This window comes from Cupressus sempervirens, chromosome 9, assembly GCF_028749045.1.
Source record: "Cupressus sempervirens isolate cs-2001-9-10 chromosome 9, ASM2874904v1, whole genome shotgun sequence".
NCBI classification, from domain to species: domain Eukaryota; kingdom Viridiplantae; phylum Streptophyta; class Pinopsida; order Cupressales; family Cupressaceae; genus Cupressus; species Cupressus sempervirens.
In genome coordinates, this window is record NC_143126.1 from 366,377,016 (window position 1) to 366,404,231 (window position 27,216).

Here is a 27,216-nt window from a genome sequence, read left to right on the forward strand (position 1 = left end):
AAATAGGGAAGATCTTTCACTTCTGAAATGGCGGACAATCCAGAACTCCAACAAGAATTCGCAGTACATAAAAAATAATCCAAAAACATACCTAAAGACTGCTTCTAAGCTGTGCTTAAATCAGAGTAATGAGAATCGCCATAAAATCGCCTGAATCGGCGATTAGATTCAACAGTGGCGATTTTTTTTAGAGTCGAAAATCGCCATTGCCGATTTCTTCAGGTGAATCGCCTGAATCGCCGATTCAGGCGATTCATACAAAAAATCGCATGAATCGCCTGGAAAAATCGGCATGAATCGCCCGCGGCCAATAAAGTATAGAGTTGTAAAATTTAAAAAAATTGCTTGTTTTTTTTACTTTGTTTTTGACCTATTCTCTTTGTTATAACCCTAAAGGGCCTTCTATTTGTTTAACATGAGTAGAAGAGAGGAAAAGTGAGAGAGAAGAAGAGAAAAGAAAAGCCATAGGTTTCTAACCGGCAAGAAGAAAGAGCACAAAAGAGATCAGCAATCTATTTGGGGAGGCCATCAATTGCATTGGGAGCATTAGGGAGCCAATCTCAACACTCCTCAACTCATTTGCAAGAGGTAAGTGCTCTTTTTTTTTTTTGCATGTTAGTGTATTATGCATTTTTTGTTAAATTTTTATAGTTTTCAAGATTTTTAGTTTAGATGTTGAATGTTCTTTATTTTTACTAAGTTGCAAACTAGGGTTTGTTGTTTTGTAGCTTTTATTAGCTTCAAACTTTGATATTTTACATATAAATTTTTATTGCAGCAGCCTTTGCTTTCATTTTTTGCAAATTCGCAATGGATAGAAAAGATGAATGTTGGAAATATAACGAAGAGTTTCCTGGAAGAACCAAATATCAAACAAAATGTATTTTTTGTAAAGAAAAAATAACTTCTGGGGGTATTTATAGATTGAAATACCACATTGCTGCTATACCTGGACACGATGTTACAATTTGCACTCACCAAACTCCTGAGGCAAAACGCACTTGCTTGGCATTAGAAAAAATTGAAAAAGACAAAGCCAATAGGAAAATGCAACTTGAAGGGTTAAATGGTATTGGCTCCCATGTTCCCGCATCCGCATCTGCGGCCGCATCCACATCTGCATCTGCATCAGCTTCTGCATCTGTAGGTTGTGTTGGAGAGGGTTCTTCTAGGCCTCCTTTTTATCCTAGTTCTTCTGCTCGTGCTAGTGCTAGTCGGTCACATACTGAGACAGAGTCCCACACCAACCTATTGCAGCCTAGAGTGCGGAAAAACAGAATGGATAGTTACTTTGTGCCCCGCACTACTCCTGGTTCCCAACCCACACTTGAGGGCATGGGTTTGAACAAGGAAATTCATGATGCTGCCAGAAAGGAGTATGCAAATTTTGGTACTTTTGCAACATTCCATTTATTGCAGCCAGGTAATTGATTCCTTTTTCGTTGTTTTCTTTAAAGTTAAAATTAAAAGTAAAAGTAAAACTTTAATTATATTTACTTGTTTTATAATTTGAGTCTTTGACATCTAAATTTTTATTTGTGACAGGGCTCCTTATTGGCAGAACATGATAGACGCGGTTGCTATTTGTGGTTCGGGGTTTAAAGCCCCAACTGAGGCTGAGTTGAGCGGATACCTCTTGGATGAGATGGTAGAGGACATGAGGGTTGAGCTCGAGGAGAACCGAAAGGAGTGGATTGCAAAGGGTTGCACCATCATGACTAATGGTTGGACAGATAGGAGGAATAGAACACTCCTCAATTTTCTTGTATCCTGTGGAGGTAATTGATCATTCTACTTTCCTACATACATAATTGTAAATTTTGATTTGTTGAATGCTAATTTGTTGATGATCCATTTAATTTTAATATTCTAATTCGTTGTTTTGTTACTTGTAGGATATACCATGTTCATCAAACCCATTGATGCTTCCGCACATGTAAAAAATGCCACATACTTATGTGAGGCTATTGAGGAAGTCATAGCAGAGGTGGGAGAACAAAATGTGATCCAGGTGGTGACGGATAATGCAGCAAGTTATGTTGCTGCAGGTAAACTTTTAACTTTTCAAGTTTTGAAAATAAATTTATTTGAATTTTGAAATTTGAATTTCTAATTGACTTAAAATTGTTGTAGGTAAACTTTTGATGGAGAGGCACCCCACCATATTTTGGTACCCTTGTGCGGCACATTGCATTGACCTCATGTTGGAGGAAATTGGCAAACTTGAGTTTGTCAAGTCATGTGTGGAAAGGGCAAAAAACATATGCAAATTCATTTATAATCATTCATTTGTCCTTAGCACAATGAGGAAGTACACAAAAGGCAAAGAGTTAGCTCGCCCAGGTATCACGAGGTTTGCCTCGAATTTCATCACCTTGCAGTCCTTGTTGACATCAAGGGATGAATTAAGGAGCATGTTTGTTGGGCGGGAGTGGATTTCCTCTTCCTATGCTATGACCACTATAGGGATAGATGTGGCGGATTGCATATTTGATGAGGATGGTTTTTGGAAACCCGCTAGAGAAATCCTGCAGGTAAATTTATTGCAATTTAACATTTAGTATTTTACTTTTACTTTAAGTTATATTATTTTATATTTAAGTTTTGACTCAAGTTTTTTGTTTTACTTTATATGTAAGTCACTGAGCCCCTTGTAGCTTTGCTACGAACTGCTGATGGGGAGAAGCCCTCTATGGGCTACATTTATGAGGGCATGGATAGGGCCAAGGAGGCCATCAGAGCCCAATATGTAGGAGTGCAGGAGAGGTATGGCCCTATTTGGGACATCATCGATAGGAGATGGCAGAATCAGCTCCATCGACCCATCCATGCAGCAGCTTACTTTCTGAATCCGGCATATCGTTTCCGTCCTGAGTTCAAGGCGGATGCGGAGGTTCTCACTGGCTTATACACAGTGATTCAGAGGTTGAGTAGCGATGAAGATAGCGCAGCTGCGATTGTTGAGCTAGACCAGTTCAACAATAAAGAGGGGCCACTTTTCTCTGGCAAGATGGCCATAAATGCTCAGACAACACTACAGCCAGGTAAAAATTAAATAATATATTCAATGTTCATGAATCTAGATTCTAATCTTAAAGTTGATTATGTAATTTTAGAGTTAACTTGTAATTTGTAAATGAGACTAATTGTTTCTATTTTCAAATTTTCCCTTATTGCAGATAGATGGTGGCAAATGTTTGGGGCCACAACCCCAAAACTTCAAAAAATTGCCATTCGTATTCTGAGTCAGCCAAGCAGCGCTTCTGGATGTGAGCGCAATTGGTCCATGTTCGAGCACATCCATTCGAAGAGGAGAAATAGGTTGACATTGCAGAAGTTGAATGATATTGTCTTTGTTCATTACAACCTCCGTCATAGGATCAGACAAATTTTGGGCACTGACTCCTCTCCGATCATTCTGGAGGAGATTGATCCAGAATTAGAGTGGCTCACAGAGGTTGTGGATCCAGTCTTCACTGAGGAAGACCGTGTGTGGGTTGACCAGGTGGATATAGAGGCTGAGGCAGCTAGAGCACGTTCTTTAGGCATTGGTAGACGCACACATGCACGCACAGGCACAGGCCCTAGCGACGTTCATGAGCCCATCTTACATGCGGGAGATATGGCTCGGCGGTCCTCTAGGACCTACATTAGACGCCTTGCTACTAGGCAGACTGGATACTCAGAGGCTGAGGCTGAGGTTGCAACCGAGCTTCAGGATGATGATGATGACTATGAGTCTGAGGCTTGAGCTGGAGCCTTGTTTTTATATTTTGTTTACAGATATTGATACTGAATCATTGATAGACATATGTTTCAAACTTTCATGGATCTTTATCTTAGATTCTTACATACATTTATGATTTGATGTCTTATGGATCATCTTACATACATTCTATGATTTAAATCATTTTGATCATTTGATTTCTATTTACTTCAGCTAGCCTACAATTTACATTTTAGATAACATAGTTACATATGTGATGGATTTTATGTTCCATGTTTATGTATGTTAAGTTTTAACTTCTATTTGATGATGTTATAGTGTGTTTAAGTTATATTCAATAAAGGGTGCATGAAATAAGTTTTAAATTGTTAAAATCTTTAAATTTAAAGGGCTTTTTCAAATTTGCCGATTCATCGCCGATTCATTGCCGATTCACGATTCGATTCGGCCTTACCGATTCCGATTCTTGTTACTTTGGCTTAAATAGCTATTGGGGAAAACTTTCTGAGGGTGTACAAAGATAGCCGACGGCGGCACAAACTACGGAAACAAAATAAGAATGGGTCCGAGATACATAAAATCAATCGGCCCATTACAATAGTTTGATAAATGATTTATTTTATAATAGGAACATTACAGTCCTCTCGTCCCAAATTTTGCTTGGCCTCAAGCAAATGTTATGCTGGGTGCTGGAGAATGTGCTCGCCTTCCCACGTCGCGTTGTCCAATGGCAAGTGTTTCCAATGCACCAGATATTTCTTCACCGTGCGATTCCCAGAGTCTTCTCACGTACTTCAATGATCTCGGCTGACTCCAATACGAGCTTTCCTCCATTGAGTGGTGGAAGGTCTGTGGCTGTCGTGACATTTTGCCCTACGGCCTTCTTCAGGCATGAAACATGGAAAACGTTATGAATACGGCTTCCCTTTGGGAGTTTTAGTTTGTACGCGACTTCACCAACACGACAAACTACACAGTAGGGGCCAAAAAATCCTGGCTTCAATTTTTATTTTCCCTTTTCCTTCAATGAAGATTGTTGGTATGGCTAGAGCCAAAGATAGACCAAATCCCCTACTTCGAAACTCCTCTCCATTCTGTGTCTATCAACATACATCTTCCGTTGATTTTGTGCCTCCTGTAGGTTTTTTTTCAAGCATCTCAGTATGTCCTATCCCTCCTGAAGCCAGTCCCTCGCCCTTGGTGTGCGGCTGTCACCTAGAACTATGTCAATGAAGGAGAGGGGTTCGTACCCGTACAGAGCTTTGAATGGTGTCATTCTGATGGACATGTGGTATGTGGTATTGCAGCAATATTCCCCTAGACGTAACCATTTGACCCATGCTTGTTGTTGTGCCGAGATGTAGTTCCGAAGGTAACCTTCGAGCCATTTGTTCACAATCTCCATTTGTCCGTCTGTCTGCGGGCAGTAACTAGTACTTGGCAATAATTCTATCCTTGCCTTCTGAAACAATTCGGTCCAGAAGATATTGATGAATCGCCCATCCCGATCACTAACAATGTTTTGGGGTAATCCATGCAGACGAAAGACTTCTCTAAAAAACAGGTTGGCAACTTGTGCAACCTGAAAATCGGAGGGATGGCAAAGAAATATGCATACTTTGTCAATCTGTCAACCACCACAAAAATACAATCCTTTCCGTTCACCTTGGGAAGCCCTATTATGAAATCCATCGATATACTTTCCCACTTATGTTCTGGAATTAGCAGAGGTTGTAGTAACCCGATAGGTAGAGTATGTTCGGACTTGTTCTGCTGGCAGACTGCACACTCTCTTAAATACTACAACACGTCCCCTTTAAGGCCTTTCCATAAAAACCTCTCCCAAAGACTTTTGCAAGTTTTGAGGAAACCTGAGTGTCCTCGCAGGGGTTAGTCATGTACTTCCTTCAAGATTTTCTACTTCAATTTGGATTCCGACACCAAAAATATCCAATTCTTATAGTAGATGATGTCATCCACCACTCCGTACTAATTATCTTGGGTGTTGCCATTCATTAGGTCACAGGAAAATGTGTTTTTGGAGTATTGTACCAATAGATGTGCCTTCTAGTGAGCTAAAATCTGGTTTAGTGAGCAATTGGCGGGTTTCCTAAGCAAGGCATCTACAACCACATTATTCTTTTCTTTCACATTTTCAATGTCAAAATCAAAAGCTTGAACCTTACTTACCCATTTTTGTTGCCTCTTGTTCAAGTCCCATTGCTCTAGAAAATATCTCAAACTATTGTGATCCGTACGGACGACAAACTTGACACCGACTAGATATTGCCTAAACTTGGTTAGTGCATGTACGATGGCCAACATCTCTTTGTTGTAGATGGAATATAGACATTCTATCTACGTAAGCTTCTTGCTCTCATAAGCTATGGGGTGTCTATCTTGCATCAGTATCGCACCAATGCCTTCTCTAGACACATCGCACTCCAAAATGAACGGTCGAGTGAAGTTAGGTAATGCAAGTACGGGACAAGTGCTCATTGCCTCTTTCAGCTTATCAAAAGTGAGTTGTGTCTTTTCATTCCATTGGAAAGACCCCTTGTCAGATCCGCTAAGGGTGCGCTGAGCTGACAGAATCCTTTAACGAACCTCCAGTAGTAATTGCACAGTCTGGAAATCCTCGCCATTTCGAGAGTGATTTTGGGATAGGACAATCAAGGATAGCTTGAATCTTCTCCTGATGAACTTGAACTCCGTATTTACTGACAACATACCCCAGGTACAATATTTCTATCATACCAAATTCACACTTGGATTGCTTGGCAAACAAAGACTGCTCCTCCATGATCCTCAGGACTTCATTCAGATGCTTCAAGTACTCCTCCCTTCCCCTGCTATAAATAAGATCATCAAAAAATACCAATAAGTACTTACGCAATTGTTTGTTGAAAATGCAATTCATGCATGATTGGAATATAGCAAGTGCATTTGTCAATCCGAACGGCATGACCAAAAACTCATAATGTCCATAGTGACAATGGAAGGCCGTCTTTTCTCTGTCTTCTTCCCTCGTACGGATTTGATGGTATTCGGAATAGAGATCTATTTTTGAAAAATAGACTGCGCCATGTAATTCATCCAGCAACTCATCTATCCTTGGGATGGAATATCTATTTTTATTGTTTTTTTGTTCAACGCACGGTAGGTCACACACATGCGCATCGTCCTGTCCTTTTTGACCAATACCACAGATGACATGAAAGGGCTAGAACTGGGGCAGATCCATCCTTTCTCTAGCAGTTCCTAAATTGTCTTTTCGATCTCATCTTTGAACTTCTTGGGGTGATGATACAGTGTGGTTATGACTGGCTTGGCTCCTGCTTCCAACTCGATTGTATGTTCAAACCCTCGATGAGGCGGTATGCCAGGAGGAATGTCAATGAAAACTTTATCATGTTTACTCAAAATATCCTGGAGATCATCATCCTATGGAGATGTTTGTTGCCCCTTTATAGGTTTCGTCGAGACAAAACAATATGCAACCCACGCAATGTCATCATGCCAAAAAATGGCCTCCATCTAATGCACGAAAACTTCCTTCGGACCCTCATTTGCCATTCTGCGAAGAACAACCTTCTTCCCATTGACAACAAAAGTGAAATCCATCTGTTTGAAGCTCTAAGTGTATTCATCAAGTGTCTCCATCCACTGTATGCCTAGAATAACCTCCATGTCATCAAGGTCCACTATGAAGAAATCCTTGGTCACTGTGTGATTCGCCATTGTGATACTTAGCTGAGGAACAAGGTGTGTATAGGGCAGAAGAATGCCTCCGGCAACCTTGACCTAAAATCTTGGGTGTGTCTCTGTAGGTAGACCTCTTCACTTCACCAGAGATGAGTTTATGAAGTTTAGAGTAGCTCCGCTATCCAACATCACCGTAACCCTTTGTCCTTGAAGGGTACCCCGTACAAGAAAAACTGTGCACCTCGGGTTACCTGCTAGGGCAATAGTTTCTCCGTGCCATACCAAAGCTGCAATTCTTTTCATACGGTTCAGACTAACCATGTTGGTGTCATCGTGATGTTAGTTGTCTTCGGCAAGTGTTTCTTTCTTTGCATCTTCATCATCGGACATGACCTCAATGTAGTGTATTTTTCCTTTCTCGAGGTATTTGTAGCTAGGTTCCCACGGTCCCTTGCAGTTGAAACATAATTTCTTCCTTTGGAGTTCTTGTCTGGTAGCTTCGTCCAATGACAGCTTCCTAGGTGGAGGTTTATTATCTCTGTCCCTCGAAAACACCAACAGTTTGGGGTGAGTAACTTCGAGACGATGATGTCGATGATGATGCCATGCTCCATGCCTTCTTAATAGCCTCCGACAGAGTGACAGGATTGAACCCTTTGACCCAACCTATCAGTGGTTCTATCAGTCTGTCCATAAAGAGCACTATCCGTCTTCTTTCAAAAATGTCCATGACCAAAACAGAGAGTTTCTGAAATTCCGCAATGTACTGGTTGACCGATCCAGTTTGTCTTAGCTGTGCCAAATCTTTGAAATTGAGTTCCAAATCTTTACCATCAAATCACTTTATCAATCTCTTAATGAATTTCGTGTAAGTAGTTATTTGATCATGCCCCAATGTGATGGTGTTGTGATGCCACCATTCATGCGCCACTCCCTTCAAGTGCAAAGTCGCAAATTTGATTGCTTCTTTTGGCATAGGATTCAACTAGAAGTAAGTATCGGCCTTCATTACCCACGCTTGACAGAGTATCAAAAACATGTTGAGAGAAATAGTCCTTTTTTTTTCTCAATTTACCACAGTAAACAAGTTAATGGATCAATGTATAAATAGGGGGTACTAGATGAAGGAGATGATAACTACTAGGAATCAAATAGTGATAATGAAATAGAACTGCATACGGTATATGAACAAGAGGAACTTTAAGGAGGTAATGATAATGAAGATATCAGTTTTGTTAATCAAGCAGATGACGATTCTCAAAAGGATGAATTTAGTAAAGGTATACAATTTGCTGATATCTTATGGAATGGTACACCTGATGATCCAGATAAAAGCTCTCATGAAGGTATTGTTGGCATAACTGATTAACAAGTTGTTGATGGACTACAGGAAGCTATAAAATGTTCATTAATCAGTTATATTGTTTGTCATTGATGTCAACTAATTCACTTATTATTTCATTTTGTTACCATATCACTAGTACAGTTTATTACAAGAGCCAAGAAGAACATAAGGTATCTTATTGAGTAATAGTTGGAATGGTAGATGAGAACAATTTTAAGTGATAGATTATCTTGTCGAAAACTTATGGCTTATCGGTGAAGTTATCTTTTATCAGTTAGTCTGGAAAGTAAAGTCAAGTATTAGGTTAAGTGTTATGGGATTGTTTGATGAGTTTCTACATGAATGAAGAAGATGTCTTTGAGATCATAAAGTTTAGGTTTAGGGTTTGCAAGGATAAAAAAGGAGAATGAGAATAAGGAAAGAGGGAAGAGATAATAGCTGCTGAAAAGAGGAACAGTGCTATTGGAGCAAAGAGAGAAGAAAGAAGAATAGTGAATGGTATGTTGTTATGTAGATGAGCTTCATCGGATACGATATAGCAAGGCAGTCCAAATTATAGATCATTATTATTTCTGTTACTTTCTCACCATTGTAGCAGTCTAAATCCCTTGGAAGGGTGATCTTAATTGGTCTATTGTAAAGGCTCTAACAAGTTGACATTCTTAGATTAGAGTGTTAAAATCCTTTAACAAGGTTACTCCTAGCAGAGTAAAGATCCTAATAGATCTAGAGGGAAATCCTGTAACAAGGTACACTTAACAATGTTTTGTAACCCTTAATTGGGCAAGCTCCTAATAGAGCCTATTCAAAAAGAGTACTTTATTTTGTGGGCACCATTCTTACACCGTGGTTTTCACCCTAATCGGATTTCCACAAGATAAATTCTAGTGTTACAATTGTTTGATGTTTATATTGTTTGTTTGTTTAACCAATAACAACACTATAGGTATATCTGGATCTTATCGGTAAATTGTGTGAAAGGAATAAACTAAAGATAAAAGTTGAATTTTGTGATTACTAATGCACCCCCCCTCTCAATAATCAATCACATACCTACAGGTATGCCTGAATTCTATATGTTCTTGAATTCATTCTTTGAAGAGGAAGCAGAAAAAGATGTGTTTGAGTTCTCTATATTCTTGAATCCATTATTTGAAGAGGATTTTCTGTGCAATCAAGTCCATCAGCATTGTGATGAAAATAGCAGGCGTAGTGATAATTGTGAAGTTGATAGAACTCGTGATATACTCTTCAGTTCATCCTACGAGCATAATTTATATTAAACATGTGAAGATGAGATTGAATCGGACAGGCACAATGACGAGAATGTGTTGAAAAATAGTTTTGTAAATTATCCAAATGTCCAATCTGATCAGATTCTTGATGAAATAGAAGAAATATTTCCTGAATATGGGCTATCTTCAGAACTTATTTGTGAGGAGAAACAACATTAGGAGTATAGAGATAGAGCAATTGTGTGCAAGAAGACATCAAAACAGAGAAAATTAATCTAGATGGCTGCATGACTGATCAAATGCATAGGGATTCTCCATTCAGCAGAGGCCAGAGTGTATCTAATTATCTCTCAAAACATAAGTTGGTTACCAAAGACTACATTCATGAAGCATAACCAATAATTATTATCCATAAGGATGATGCATCAGATACAATAAGGGATCAGATGTTGGGGGTAAATGATTCTGAAATTTGTCTATTTTCAAATACTCTTGTTGATAAGGAAAAGGAACGATATAATATCATATTTAGGAGATTCAAAGTGTTACATGATCAGAATCAGGTGTTTGACAGAAGAAAGGATTAATGTTCACTTTGGGGGCCCTAGGGCCACCCAGTTTCACTTGGCATCATGTTAAATATGATCTGCTTCTCCAGAGAGAGCTAGAATCTCATTATGCCCACAAGGGGCATATGTCCTCGACAAGAGCCATTGATGGAGCCCTAATTTGGAAAAGTGGGGCCTCCATTTGTAGAATAATGTTTGAGATGGACATATAATCACAGATGTCAAAGGCAAAGATATAATCAGAAAATGCATACACAGCTTGAATATACAGGACATAGTATTGATTTCATTATCAATAAAAATATAAAGCTGAAGATAAAAAATTAAGACTACATGATTACATGATTATATAAGAAGTTTGATTAATAAGCCAGCTATATATTATGGACAGCAACTCAACTACATCGAGACTTTATTATTAATAGCAACAATGATGATTACATGGAAGTAATTATGTTTGAATAAACAGAGAGTGATTGTGTTATACAAGAACTTGGTCTATGAGAAAAAAATAGCAGTAATGAATGATTCAGTGTGAAAGTCTGTTTAGCTTAGAGCATAAACATTGAAGGAACTCTAAGAGCAATGGATGCTAGTATGTATGGATACCAATACGAATGATCTGTCATTAAAATAACATTCATGAGACAAAATAAAGAAACATTGGTTTAATAGCAGTCTTGCCACATCAGCATATAAGGAGCCACTTACTGCTTTGGAACTACTGCAAACCAAATCTGTATACATATTGATATGATGACACACAGGCAGAAGCAGCAACGTCAAACAGAGTGGAGACATGTTTGAATGAGTAATATTGAAAGCCAGCATTCAGTATATGCTATTATCGAGCAAATGGAGCGACAGGATGTAGTAATGTCGAATGTGACTACAGAAAAACCACACATATTAATAAAACTACTACAGGAATAATCGTGTGTTTCTAGCATTGAGAAAATGATAGAGCTCAAAAACTATATACAGCAGAATCGAACATACAAGAGCAGAAGTACAAAATGGAAATATGATGTGCCCAAGAGTTAAAAGAGAGTTGAATATGATGCCGTGAATTAGTTAGATGAGCCAGACATCACTAAATGACATATTCAAAAAATGATGAAAGTTTTCTAAATACATAAAGACTGCCAGGGTGTGCAGTGAATTGTTTACAGCAGAAATAGTCAAAATAGGGCTATGTTCACCAGGGACACATCCCCCCCCCCAAAAAAGCCAGCATTTCGGGGACAGGGACGTCCCCGTCCTGGGGACTTCATTGGGACTTGCATCCATCCCCAATTTTTTAACACACAAAATTTTTTTAAAAAAAACAAAAATGTCACTTTTGCCGTCCCCGTTTGCTGTCCCCCCCATCCCCAAAATCGGCAAAAAAATTTGACGTCCCGAAGACCCGTTCCGCTGTCCCCTACCGTCCCCATCTCGGAAACTTGGGGGAACATAGAAATAGGGTCATAGTCATTTCAGGATGATAATCGCTATGCAAGAAAGACACCATTTAATTGTGTTGATGATTTTTATATGAATGCTGAAATGCATGGAGACAAGGTTTCAGCAAACAGATCTCTGTAAAGTAAGTCGCCGTATGAAGAAAATATACGCATACATGGTGTTGGTTCCCAAAACTGCAGATTTGAAATCCAAGAGCTTGCCACTTTTCCAATAGGATTCTGCAATCAGTTCTGGCCAACAAACGAGAATCACTTTGATTCCCCTACACTTTAGGCTCCGCTACACCTAGTTAGGTAGACCTCCTCGAACCTGATTACTTGGTTCAGAGCTTTTCTAAAGCGAATTTAAGCTTTGGAGTTCTCCGACTAGCAAGGTCATTGAACTCGATGAAACTGAAATTGGATGCTAAGTGTGAATTGAATGAATTGTATAAGGTTTTAATAATAGATCTGATTGTGATGTGAATATCAGGATTTAAATGTGTGATTTTGAGTCAAACTCGATGACCCATGTTTCATGAGTAGTGATTCAACACGAATCCATCTCTCATGAGAATAAATGGAACACTTAGCACTCATTGGATCTAGGTGATGCTCACAGGGGTGAAGCACCGGGACTTCCCGGGATGTCACCCATCCCAGTACTACTCCACCCTGAGCGCTAATAGAAAGAATATATAGATTTTTTGACTTCAATAATAGAAAGACCAGTGCCTCTGCTCATTCGGGCAATAGAGAACTTCAGTGAATTTTCACATACAACTTCATAAAGTTCTTATGCACTTATACTGCCAACAATTAAATAATCAAGATGTGATAGACCAAATATTACGCAGTCTTAAATTAGTCGAGATTGAGCTTCAACTCCTCTGGTAGGGAGACAAACTGGACAAAGATATGGAAACGATTTAATATTTCACAATATCTGCGATGATCAAATTTAAAATGCTAAATGACCACATCCACTTATCTGACATTTAAATTGTATACAAAATTCCAAAAAAAATTACGAAGGATGACTCATCTGCAATTTAATTCTCCATGCCATTTAAAAATAAACAAAAGACTTTTTATTTTATTATAAAAATAAAATAAGTGAATTTATATTACAATGTCATAATATAACCCTTATTCCTCCATACAAATAATATAAAATGCTTCTTCAGAATATGAATGTGAATGTCCGAAATGTCTTACAATGTTTCAACGTCTCTCATTTATAGGAGAGTGAAAAGGTGTAAAGTTTCCTCTAAGAAACATGACGCTTCATAACATATAACCAATAAACGTAAGCTTCTTGCTTACTTTAGAGAGTATGAAAAGCAATACTTCTTTAAAATAATAATGGCGCCATTTCTATTTTATTAATTTTCTATTAACTCTTTTCTTGAAAAATAAGAATTGTTAACTTTCTCTTTGGAAATTATTTCTTAATAATCTTTTGACTCCTACGATGAGGTTTCTTTTCTTCATTGATTCATGTTAAATCAAGTCACGTGCTTGTTCTGTGTATTTTTTACATTACACCTGGAGTAGACGATGAGGGCGATTCTTCACATGCTTTAAAAGTTTTCCCAATACCTATCTCTGTTTTAAAAGTTTTTGTTCTTCAACGGTGGCTCCTCTGTGGTTGATACCTGGATGTAATATGGTTCAGTTCTTAGCATGTTATCCTTCTTCACTTAATATATCCATGCCTTTGTGTCTATGAATCATCGTTTCTGAGGGTGATAAAATCCACGAGTGTGTTTTCTTTTAATCTCCAGGTTATCATTGCACTGTATAGATGGCAGAGATATGATCGTGGGCATGATTTGACCTCCTGTAACTTCATTTCAGAATCCCTAGTATTCTTCCAATTGCTATATACTCGTGTTCTCACATCATCACAATATATACTTCAACCATGTGACGTGGATTCCAGCGACTCCTTTGTATTGTCAAAAACAAGTTAATTGGTCATTGCCGTGGATGAGAAAATGCCCCTCTTGCATATTGTAAGCATCCAGTCCTTGCGTCTATCATTCCATCTATTGTTTCCATTTTGAGCCCACTCCAATATTCCTTTCGTAGATGCATACTAGTGAAGAAGACATTTCATATTAAACAAGATGAAAAAAGAAGTTGCCCAATGTTCAATCCTGAACCTATATTGAATTCATTTTTCTATATTATCTATGTGTATTGTAGCAGCCATCTATATATTCTGGTAAAATATTGTCGCTTATCCTCCTCAGTTCATCCTGCCGTTGATGTCTCAACAGCATAGGGAAAAGATGGTATAGTAAAATCATTCAAAGAAGCACCCTCCTAATGATTGCATTGCTCCACACAAATATGAGATCTCGGTGAATTGGAATGATTGTATTTGTGATGGTATTGTGCTTCAAAACGTATATACTTCTGTTGTGATTTTTATATCTACCACTGTTGCACTCTTGGTGTAGGCAATTACATATAAATGTAGCAATTCCTCATATGCTACCTCTGACGAACATATGCCACAGTCTCCGTGAATGGAAAAGTATGCCACAGCCAACAAGAGGGCTAGTGCATATAGTTATGATCTAGTTGGAAAATGTCAATCCTGAATACCTCATTATCCAGATTTCAAGACCAATGGCAGAAATACAAATGGCAACAAGCAAAATCAAATACGTGCAGTTTTTTTAAAATGGGTTTTGAGTTTGCTGTTTAGATAGCTGGTATTAGCATCTGGTGAAACTATGACAAAGAAGTCCTCTTATAATGCCAGGGTATTGAGTGCACATGCGACCAATGGATTAATTTGAGAGCATTAAACTTTTCATGTTAACTTAATCATCGTTTGAACCTACTATCAACATGTTCTTGCTTGCACAAATTCAGCCACTTGTGATACTTTGGCATGCTTAAAACTATAGAAATGTAAATGATTAATAGACATGACATAAATGGTGTAAAGGATGGAAAAAAGTCAAAAAATGGAGACTAGAAATTTTAGGCTCCATCACATGGCACACACATGCAGCAATGAAGATAACAAATAGAAAGCATCACTGGCAGCGATCAAATGTTTCAAAAACCTTGTTAAAGTCAATTCCCGACCATCATTACAAGCAACTTCATTTTGGAGTATGAAGTCAACCTTTGGCAACAATATAATGTTTTGAGAGTCTTAATGGAACAATATGCATCATAGGAACCATCACAGAATCCGAAGATCATAAAGGAGTGCATAAGGAATGACAAATAACAGTGATGAGGAAATTCTCTTAACGTAGAGACACGAGAAGGGAGGTTATTGATGCATATTTTAATTACAAATTTGAAATCCTGATAAGTGCGTTGAACGTTCAAACGGTTGGGAACTGTTTGGAGAATAATCTACACCCAGTTGAGCAATAGCAAATGAAGGTAAATTCACCAAATGACATGGACACATAATCATGACCGATCAAGAAAGGTTAAATTTGAAAGGGGCGGTTGGATAATTTAAATATATATAATTAAAAATTAATTATATATGGAAGAAGTGCAATTTATTTATAATAGAAGTATGTTTTCAATTTGAAAAGTTAATCTCCTTTATTATTAAGATATAAGTAAGGCTCGTATTGGAATAAAAAAAAGGAGCAATCAGAAGAAAACAAGGCAAAGATAGATTAAAAAGGGCATAGATGCAGTTGTGGAAGATTGAAAATTGTAAATGAAGCAGAGAGTTTTTGTACTCATTTTTCAAAATTAATGCAAGAACCTTGCTTTCTTTATTCATCTTGAAAACCGAAGTTCAAATACTTTGTTCAGTTTTATTGCCTGTGATTATTTATTTTAAAATTAATTGCTACTAATGGTAAAGAAGTTGATTTCAATACAAGTCTTTGATTATTAAAATTTGCATATGAAATGTTGTCTATGTGAATTTTGTCTAATTGGTTTTCCCAAAGGAATTAAATTCAATTAGACTAGGGGTTATGTTGCAATTGAAGCTTCAGCATATAAAGTAGTGGATGGTATAGAACTATTTCTTAGGGTTGTATATAAGGACCTGGAGAAAGTTTTACTTTATTTACCCAAGGATGGATAAGGGACTGGTCTGCAATTTGTTTCGTGAAAGTGGGTTGATGTTTGAGGCCTTGAAGTTCAATATTCCGCCATATCCATAACTCATAAACACTATTGCTTTCATTAAATAATATTCATTTCACAAGTAAACGTATCAAGGCATTCATATAACTTTTATTTGATTGAGTTTCAGGATTTTGCCTACTTAAGAACTCACAAAGTCTAAATTCACTATAGAAAAGCTTTGAACCAAGTGATTAGGGTTTAAGATGAAGGTTCACCCATGTAGGTTTAGCGAAGTCTAAAGTGGAAGGGAATTGAATTAGGAGGTTATTCCCATTTGTTGGCCAAAACTGATTGAGTAATCCTATTAGAGAATTAGCAAAGCTCTTGGATTTCCGATCTGTGGTTTTGGGAACCAACAGGCTTATCATAACATTTTAGAACATGGAGATGCATGCATCCATACCATGGCCTAAAAATCAAAACAATAGAATTCCAAAACTGAAAATGATTTTGTTGTTTTGCCAATGTATAGAAAGCAACAAGAATCTGGCTATTAAAATGAGAACTAGAAGAAAGATATATGATAAAGAAATTGTTCCTTTGTGGCTTTTCTGAAAAATTATTTACAAAAAACATGCATTAGCACAGTTTCCTTTCCATCTTCTTAAATGTCAGATATCAACTGGTAACACTTGAAACACTACCAATATTAGGAATGTGAAAAACCAATCTACCATTTAGTCACTCCCAATCATATCACTTAGGAAGCAAGCAATGAAGCAATTGAACCAGGCCAAAAGTATGGGGAATGACATACTTGCAGTGATTGAGGATGCACTGAAAATATCCCCCTTTGCATTTCATTCAACATACCAAATTGCTACTTATATTTATTTAGTGGTATGCAATGATGCCTCCCCTGCATTTTTAACCCTTGTCCCCTTCCCGTCTGGGGATGGGGGATGCCTTGGGGATATTTTCCCAACATTCCAATAATGTCTCCTTTCTTAGTGCACATCCTGGAAACACCAAGGGGACTGCTGGATGTGCTAGGGACACATTGGGGATGGCCAACAATCCCCTTTTTCCAGTGCTCAAAAAACAAGCATCATAGTTTTGCCTAATAAATGCATTTTCATTTTTCCATTTTTGCACCCACTCTATCATTGGGTTTTTCTCACATCTAACACCTTGTGCAACTTATTGTTAAAGACTAAGTTTAGACAGGGTGTTTGTGTGGGAGGGGGAGGACGGGGGGATGAGGCGTGGGGAGCGGGGGGGAATCTGAAGCGATTAAAACCTGCCATTGTGAGGGTTGGAGGAGGGATGAAGAGGTTTGAAGAAAGTTGAGGAAGGGAGGGGTTGCTCCTTATGTGGAGAAATTACATGTGTATGACAGAAATGTGATGCAGATCTTTGTTCAAGATTGGGAGAATGGTGCCATTTCACTATCCGGCAAGGAGTTAACCATTGATGAAAAGGTCACAATGGAGGTAACTCCTTTGAGGGGAATGAAGTTCTTCAATAAACGCAAAATATCTGATAAAGCTGTGAAGAAATTCCTGAAGACGAAAGGATGAGCAGGAAGCCCTGGTTAAAACTAATAACTCTTCCTTTGACCCTTCTCAGCTCATGCCATTTCAGATAAAGGTTGCGTGGATTGTTGTGGGTACATTACTGTTGATGGTAGATTTACCCATGAGCATAATTATCACTTTGTTTTTCTTAATCATTTCTGGAAAAATATATTCTTGACCGAGGTATGCAACTCCCAACACTCTTATACTAGATGCATCTATGAGATTGTACAACTTAATATCTGCGTTCTCTAATTTTTTCAGGAAATATAGCTAGACATCAATGAATAATTTTGCTGGAACATTTATGCTTTTAAATGCAGTTAGCATATAGAATGTCCCAATAGAATTTTCACATGTCCTGTAATTTTTGTATAGAGGCTCACATTATGCATTGAATGGTGAACTCGTACGCCCTGATCATCAAACTTTAAACTTGCGCTACCTGTTCATCAAAGTTACAATTTTCTCTTCTTTCTATGTCATGTATGTGCATGCCAAAACCAATTCTTGGCATTGGGTAGAAACAGAAAAAGAAGTCCACTCTACTAATCCACTGTCCCTTGTTCTTTTTGAAAATCTGCTGTCCTGCTTTTGATTTTACAACATGTTCTTCAAACACCGTTTCTGAATGAAACCCTTGCTTCCCTACAATTTAATACTAAAACTGTTGAGTTGGAGTTGGAAATGGCTAAAAAGTGTGTTGTAAATGCTAGAAAACTGACGCAAAAATGCTGCACAAAACCCCTGTTAACAATTTGAAAAATCAGCAACAAAGATTTAGAAATACCAACACAAACCTGATTATGGAAGCCACAACAAACTGCTGAAGAAACTTCTATGTAAAGCCATACAAACCATTGTTTTCATCCGTGTGAAAGACTGATGTAATCATGGGTGCCAAAATCAGCCCATGGAAATTGTGAGAAACAAAGCCTCCAACCCTTATGAAAGGACAAAACCCTGGCATATGAATGCAGAAAATTTTATGGCACTATACCATAGGGGACTGCTGAAGAATGAGATAGGAGAGCAAGACTCTAGAAGGGCAACATCTTCTTCAGACCTCATCAAAACTTGAAACTGCCTTTGAAACCTTAGTGTTTTACACATCAAGAACATAACTATGTATATGGAATCAATGCCAACCTCAGTGGTGTCTTACAATGATGAGAAAGGATGAGGAAAACCTTGTGTAGCATGCCTCCAATCTCCTGAATATTAAGATATTATCTCCTTAGTTAAATACTTTCTATAATGGTCAACTACTTGTCTGTAGTCCGTTTTTCAATCTAGATAGGAACGTTTCCTATCCTGTCTCTTTTGTCTTCAGTCCAGATAGGAATGTTCCTATCCTGTCTTTAGTTTTGTTTCTAATTTCGTTTTCAATCTATATTGTTTCTTTTAGAAAAGAAACAACGTCCTTGTAATTCTTTATAAGGAACACATTTGTTCCTCTATTAATCAATAAATCATCCACAAATCTGTTAATCTGCCAATTCTTGAATCTTGTAACATGGTATTAGAGCTAATACTTCAAATCTTTTCAAAAATTCTATAATTTCTTTTTTAAATTATTTGTTTCAAAATTTTCGGAATTGTTTCTCTGATTTCTCAAAAACCTGACTAGGGTTTTCCGTTTTTGTGAAGAATTCGCGTGTTCATTTTTTTAGGGTTTTTTTTTAGAAGAAACATTTGCTGAAAATCGCAGATCTAGAGGTTGTTTTTTGGCAACTCACATCCTCATCACATCTAAAAATCATGATTTTTTTTTGCTCTAGCCATTTTTTCTGCTCGCATTTTTTTTCAGACATTTTGACTGTCTTTTTTTTACAGTCTCCATTTTCGCGTCTTCAGCCTGCACCTGTGCGATTTGGAGGCTCACATTGCAGTTGCTAGGGCTTGTATCTTCCTACCAAAACATGTGGAATCCATGGTTTTGGTTCAAATCATTATCTAACACCTTTTTTTCTGAGATCGTTTTGAGAAGTCATGCGACCAACAAACTTGCAATTTTTAAGGAACAAAATCCCCATGTTTTAGTATCAAATCTTCTTCCCAACTACCGTCTCAATCAAGATGCCCCTATTCTGAAAACAAAAAACAAACAGTTCTGCTTACAACCACCATTTTTCTACTGTTTCTGACCTCCATGGCCGCTGACCTGGTTTTTTCTTGAAACCCTAACTTTTTGGCTCGAAAAGATTTTATGAACACATATTCTTGGTGGGTTTTTCGAGATCTCAAATGGGTCTTCATCAGATTTTTGTGGGTGCCTTGTTTTTTGTGCCTCGATTTTTCAAGTGTACGGATTTGAAATCCGACTTCAGATTCTTTCTTGGTTTTGTATCAGTTCCTCTGGGTACCTGTCGATTTTTTCTAGGTCAGCTAAGAATTTGCCGTGAAATCCATGCATGTTGCATTTTAGTCTTGAAGTTTGTACTTGAATTCTTTGAAATGGCATCTTTGACTAATCTAATGTTGGAGAGCAGTCTACGATTCAATGACCGCAATTATAACCACTGGAAGCAGCGCATGTTAACCATCTTCGAGTATCGTCATTTGGATGAGCTTGTTCTAGGCATAAAAACTCGTCCAACCTCTGACCAAGCAAAACAGGACAAGTTTGATGATCGCAATCAAGAGGCTGTTATGCTTCTTAAGCTCTCTGTTATCAATGATTAGCTAGCGCAAATTCCTTTCGGCAAGTCAGTTGCAAAAATCTAGAAATATCTGAAGGAGCTACATGAAACATGTGACAAGAGTCGGGCATTCTTTATGAAGAATCAACTGTTCTCCATTATGATGGATGAACGTGTGTCCTTGCAAGAGCATCTAACAAAGATTAAGGACATCCATGATCAACTCGAAGCTATTGGTCAGAAAATGGAGGAAGAGGATATTGTAGTCATCACTCTGAAAAGTCTACCATCGTCCTATGAGCACTTCATAGAAACACTCAACATTACGTCAACTAATGTTGATCTGAAGTTTCCAGAATTATGCACCAAACTTCTGCAGCAAGATCATTGGAAACAACAGTTTGGTAGCAGTGCTTCTACAACCTCCTCAAAGCAAGCATTTGTTGCAAAATCCTTTCAACAGAACATCGGCAACCATCAGCCTTCTCAGTCTTTCCAGCATCAACCTTCTACTCAATCCTTGGATGGCTCTACGAAGCAAAATGTACAGTGTAATTACTGTCACAAGTTTGGCCATACGAAGTTCGAGTGCCGAAAACGTTTGGCTGCCCAAGCAAGGCAAAATGCTTCCCAGCCAACATCACAAGTTGTCAAGCTTCCTGATCAAGGTGAAGCTGCATTTTTCGCCTTCTAAATCTATTTCTATTTCTCTGGGTTTGTTGATTTTCTCCTTAAAAATCATTTCATGTTGTTTGTAATACGCAAGGTTGCGTGAGGTTCTGGCTTTTACCGTTTTTTCCACAAAAACGAAGTTTTGTAATCTGTTTTGAGTCATAGCACTCTTCTAGCAAAACTTCTTGGTTTCAGCATTCTGTAGATCCAGGGAGGGTCTCAGTTATCCCAGAATGTTCCAACATCCGTACGTTGACCATTAAGGGAGGGTATTAAGACAATATCTTTAATATCTTTATTAAGATATTATCTCTTTAGTTAAATACTTTCTATAATGGTCAACTACTTGTCTGTAGTCCGTCTTTCAATCTGGATAGGAATGTTTCCTATCCTATCTTCATTTTTGTTTCTAATTTCGTCTTCAGTCTACGTTGTTTATTTTAGAAACAACGACCTTGTAATTCTTTATAAGGAACACATTTGTTCCTCTGTTAATCAATAAATCATCCGCAAATCTGTTAATCTGCCAATTCTTGAATCTTGTAACATTGAAAGCCAACAAACCGAAGCTTTAAATATGAAGTGCCTTCATCAAACACTTCACATGCTCCTGCTTCACTCCAAGTTGGAGTGACAAAATAAACTTTTTTCTGATCTATAACAATACAAAGGTCATGTGCTTTTTTTGATGTTTTTTTAAATGTTTTTTGTTTTGATGGAAATGGATGATTAGGTGTGTACTTTTGAGGATTTTACTTCTCCAAAGTTGTGTTTTGAGAGTGACAAGATCATAGGTAAATAGGAAGTTTGTGCCTTGGGTTATGTGTTCATTGAATAGGCTGATTTGTAAAGCACGCATCTGGAGTTTCAGAAGCAATTGGCAAAAGTATGCAATGCATGCTTGAAAGAGGTATCTCCACATGGAATCTGCATATGTCTGGGAATGTGCATGCCAAAGAAGTTCATGTCAAGATGCATGCTTAAAAACCATTCCTTTAACTCTGGGGTCAAACTCAATAAATGTGCTTTGGTGTTCACTTTTTCCTTGTTTTAGTCGTTTAACTACTTTTTGGTTCTACCTGTGTGGATGCACTTTTTCACAATCTTTGCCATGACAAATAGCCCCAAATCATGTCCTTGAAGGGATATCACCCAATTTTCCTTATTCATTTTTAGTTTGGGCAAGGTACTCCCCAAAGGCCATTTTGCCATTTTTCCCTTGCTTAGACAATTTTGTGTCTCAGACCAAGACTCCTAGATCTTACCTTCAATCGTTGACCTTGAAAAGACAATTGGAACATCCGTTACATCCCTAAAGGATGAGCTCTACCTAAAGCAAAAACAAGTGAGAAAGGCACAATCTGGAGATTCATGCCCTTTAAGTGGTGAAATGGACAAATAGAATAGGTAAAATATTCAAAAAGTACATTATCATGAAAATTGGAAAAATCTAATGTTCAGATTCAAATTAAAAACGTATGAAACATAAAACATAGAGATAACATGGGGAACTAAAACCATAGACACAAATGTACCTGGATGCAATAAATATGAAAAAAATAGGGTTTATAATTGATACCACTCAGCTAAAACAAGAAAGGGGTCTTGAGCTAGCTACACTAGCATGGTATGTTGTGGTAACAAGTGCAGCAACAGTTCTTTTGTTTTGAGGTCTATTTAAATTTTGAATCTCTCCTATAGTTACAAAACCTAAAGACCATCAATTTCCTTCATCATTTATGTTTAATATGTTTCTCCTTGATTCAAAGGGAGAGTTTCTTTTCTATCAATTTGCCTAGTAATGGCTCGTGTTGCAGTCATCTCAATGAGTTTTTTTTTCAAGTATATTTACCTTTGGGTTCTTTTCTCACCTGGGTACGAAATATGTATTTTTGTTGGCCGGTCTTCTGAATACCCAGTTATTTTACTCTTCTGAATATCTAGCTGTTTAGGTTTTAAGAAAGGGTACAAAAGGTAAAAATGGGAAAGTTGACTAATATGTCTAGTTTATTAGAAAACAAGAAAAGCTTATGATACTTATATTAACAGATGATGTGAAATTTTTTTCGAATTATTCATTTCATAAATGTTCATTATGGAACACTTTAGTCACGTAGATAAATTTATCTATAAGATTTTTATCTGCAATCTATTTTACTGTGAAATATTTTTGTTACAGGTGCAAAAGCTAGTTAGAGCAATTTTCTCAGACACAACACTAAGAAGGGAGTGCTTGAAGAGAATTGAAAATACAGAGTTCATGTAGGTTTATCTTGAAGGTCTTGCTAAAACTTGGCCACTGGTAAACTGAGAGAAGTTATCCCTGTGATTTGAGTTTCAGGGTTTTTTAAAACTCTGTGATCCAGTAGAATTCAGCTTATTAAAAGACAACTCCAAACAAGCAGCAGTGTCCAGAGTTTGAAAGGCAACAAGGTGCAGAAAAGCAAAATGACATCAAGTTTATCATATGTTATTATTTAATTGTCTCAATGCATCATGGTGCCCATTTCATTGACCTTTTTACTATGACTGTAGCTGTCCAATCGGCTCAAGTGGCCCCCTTGTGCATGCAGAAAGATCACAGCCTACATGTGGGAGGCTTCTGCATCACTTAGTTTAGTCATTTACTTTTCTAGGTTCTAGGAGATTTGCTGCTCATCTAATCTCCTCTGTCAAATTTATGCAGCATTTTACATGTTTTTAGTTCCATTTAATCAACTCAGCATATTCATCAGGAAATGCTTTTGCCCTGAGTGATCACTGATTAATGGCAACCCTAGGGAAATATTTTCTTATAACGGTTCGCTTCATATACATAATTTGAACCAGTGTTCTGCATTAAATGGTTTCAGTTGTCACAGTGAGTTCCAGTAATTATAAGTCAGATTTAACTCAATAGATTTTCCTTCATGTAAGTATTAAGTATTGTTCTGAAATGAAAGATATAATTAATGTAGTGTTTGATTATAACGTTGGTCTTAAAGAAATATAATGGCTGTTATGCATATGAAAATTCTAAAATTGCCAAAGCATTGTAGCTCAATTGGTGAGGATGATGGCATGTGATATAGAAAGCCATCGGCTAAGGTTCAAATCCCTGGAGCCACATTTGTGTGAGGTTCAACACTTTGATGGATGGATCTGCCTGCAGGTGGCTGCTTGGCCAAGGTTTGTATTTTAGACTTATGCTACCTCATAGCATTGTCATCTGCTACATAAAGTAGAGATGCCAACATCTATGTATGCTGACATGTTTCCATTAGAAATAAATAAAACTAAAATTCATCCTCATCAATGTCCTATTCTTGTAAGTTGTTAAACATTTGTCTCATGGTTTTGGCTTTTATTTCAACTTGAAGTTCTAGTGTTATTTGATTCATGGTAATACAATATTTACTAGAATATAATATTTACATTAAATTTATATAAGAGCACATTATAGTTATATTGAAGGCATTCCCTATGTGAATTGAGCAAACCATTTTTTGAAATCAATGATTTAGAACTTAGAAGAAGATGCAAGACTACATTATTAATCTCAATTGTATAATTTACACTAGCAATTGCAACTTGGTATGTAATGGGTACATCAAAAAGGTGTGGAAGGTCAAATAGGGAAAAAATTGTTGTTTTTCACATGCATTTATATAGTCCATGAGGTCAATTGGTAGATCATTTAGAAAATGATGTTTGTGTCACAGGGTCTCAATGGAAAAAACAATAGCTTCAAGTTAATTATGTGTCAACTTCCAAGAATGTAAACATGATTGAAGCAAAACCTTTGAATCCCCAACCAGCTTGTTTTATATATATATATATATATATATATATATATATAAAGCATATATTTTATAGATAATACTAAAAAAATCCATTTTCGAATTAAAATTTTACTTCATGAGATGCCTCATCAAGAGGCAGCTTCAACTCTATATAGCCAACTCATCCTTCTCTAGGAGACTAAATTTTTTGGTAGAGGAAGGTGAAGCATTTGAAAACTATTATTGCCCTCGGAAATGTCTCCTCACAAACGCCTCAGGTGTGTTGAGAGGCATTGATCTTCTATGGAAAGAGGACTCATTGTTAGTAAATATCATCTATCATGATCCAAATTGGTGTGTGGCTAGGATTACTATCTCCTCTAATAACTCCTACTTTGTTATCATCAATGCTTATGGTCCTATCTTCATTATGCCTAAGTGTCTAATATGGGAAGCCCTTTTGGATTTCATCAATTCCACTCATGATCAAATCATACTGGATGTAGATCTCAATGCCATCTATGATCTCTCTCAAAAAAAAAAATGGTGGCATTACAAAGATCAATCAAGTTGTTAGTGATTTCAAGGACTTTGTGGGGTTTTCAGGGTTATGTGACTGCCCAACTAACAATCGTGTATTCAAATGGAATAATTGATGCAAAGACTTCACAACATTGTCGGAAAGACTAGACAAATTTTTTATTTCCCCTGATTGATTTTCTTGCCATGTAGTAAATGCTCATATCCTCCCCATCAACATCTCTAATCATTTTTGTGAGGAGCTCGACATAGTTTCTATAAATTCCATAATATGTGGTGGATGCTAATCTGATCTCTCTTTTGGAACTATGGTGGAAGGAGGCTAAAGTTAGCAGCTCTATTAGTTTCAAACTATCGAAAAAGTTGCATGTTAAGCAAAGGCACAAGGAATGGAGATTTGTTGTTTTTCACAAGCAATTTGTTCTTTTCACATGCATTTATATCTTCTTTAATACTCGCAAGGGTCTCCAAAAGTAGATTACTGCCATCCTTCTCATCTCCATTGACTCTCTACCAACCATGTTCTTAGGAGTTTAAGTTTTCAATGGTATGAATTCCACTAAACATTAGTTAGAAGTCATTGAGCGATTAGATTCAAAAGTTATGTCTTGGTACAACAAATGGCTTACCCTTTCTTGATGTATCACCATGACCAAAGTAGTCCTTTCGGCCATTCCTATTTACTATATGTCCTACTTGGAAATCACATCTAAAGCTAGGGAGTTTGCAAGGATTCTTAAGAAATTTTTGTGGCAAGGATCTAAAGATAAAAAGAAAATTTGTTTGCTGAATTGGGACATCGTATGTACAAATAAGTTGGTTGGAGGTGTTGGCATAAAAAATTGAGACAACAAAACTTGGCCCTTGGAACCAAGTTGGTATGGAAGATTAATCATAATTTTGACAAGCTAGGGTGTCGAATATTACAGACGAAATATCTTGGTTGCAATGATTCTTCTCGCATTTTCACTTGTCCCAAGCTGCTTGGTGGATCATTTATATGGTGTTTCATAAATAGTTGTTATCATCTGCAAAAACTTGTCATGGAATTTTAGCAGTGGTGAACTCGCCAACTTCAAACGAGATTCTTGGGGTGTATTTGTGTGCCTCATGAAGATGTTCTAAATAGAAGATTTGATCCCTTAGATTTTCGAGCAATTTGGTCACAATGTCAAGCACTATGCTAGGCATATGGACACATATTTGAGCCTTGTTAGGCAATGGATGGGCATGTCACTTCTCCACTTGCCTTTGGTAGCTTATTTTTCTATGCAAATGGAGCTTTCCTGATGCCATTGCCTTTTCAACCTAGTTGTTGATACTATCATTTGGTGTGGAGCTAACAATGGAGAATATTCTCCTCACCTGGGATATCAAATCCAGAATGCCCTTGCTAAGAAAAAAATTGCCTTTGCATTCCTTGTTGGAGCAAGCCCATTCTAGGGCATTTTTATGGTTGACCCTTCACTTCAAATGCCTAACTACTGATAGACTATAGAAGCTCGGTTTCTTGGGTCCCTCTAGGTGTCCTTTATGCTTAACAGCTGAAGAATCTACTAACCATCTATTCTAAACTTTTCCTGTAGCCTCGAGGTGCTAGTATTGGGTTCAGTCTAAGTTTTGTTGGTGTAGTCCTAGGCAAAATAAGATTTGGGATTTCATTACTAGTTGGCCCACCAATAGAAACAATATGCAATCCTCAATTTGGATTATAGACCCCTCTATGGTTGTATGGCACATTTGGAATGAGAGAAATCAACAGATTTTCAATGACAAATCTTGTAGCACCAATCAACTTATTTATGGTTTTCACATAGCCATAATTGAACTAGCTAATAATAGATCCTTGATATCTCACAAGACATTTTTTTCCAGCTAGGACATGTATATTCTACTTAGATGGCCCAGTCCTAATTGCTCTCTCAAA

General features: G+C 37.3%; 3 protein-coding genes across 4 annotated transcripts in view; all 3 read left to right on the forward strand.

Annotated features, from left to right (window-relative positions):
• The window catches only part of ATZW10 (centromere/kinetochore protein, putative (ZW10)), a 228,329-nt gene extending 204,445 nt beyond the window's left edge, over positions 1–23,884 (forward strand). For both annotated transcript variants that reach the window (XM_089800136.1, XM_089800137.1), the window contains one exon: positions 23,168–23,884. In XM_089800136.1, coding sequence (XP_089656262.1) covers positions 23,168–23,254 — 87 coding nt within the window. In that variant the 3' untranslated portion in view covers positions 23,255–23,884. The remainder of the gene's footprint in view (positions 1–23,167) is intronic.
• Positions 1,290–2,603, forward strand: LOC149538816 (uncharacterized). The gene is made up of 4 exons (XM_089800138.1): positions 1,290–1,423; positions 1,546–1,778; positions 1,896–2,048; positions 2,134–2,603. Exons 2-4 carry the CDS (start codon positions 1,565–1,567, stop codon positions 2,559–2,561), a joined length of 795 nt encoding a protein of 264 aa, XP_089656264.1. The 5' UTR covers positions 1,290–1,423; positions 1,546–1,564; the 3' UTR covers positions 2,562–2,603.
• On the forward strand, positions 2,693–20,359 carry LOC149538817 (uncharacterized). The gene is made up of 6 exons (XM_089800228.1): positions 2,693–3,044; positions 3,180–3,457; positions 17,310–17,411; positions 17,510–17,590; positions 19,511–19,565; positions 20,058–20,359. Exons 1-6 carry the CDS (start codon positions 2,693–2,695, stop codon positions 20,357–20,359), a joined length of 1,170 nt encoding a protein of 389 aa, XP_089656354.1.
• Positions 23,885–27,216: the final 3,332 nt, after the last annotated feature.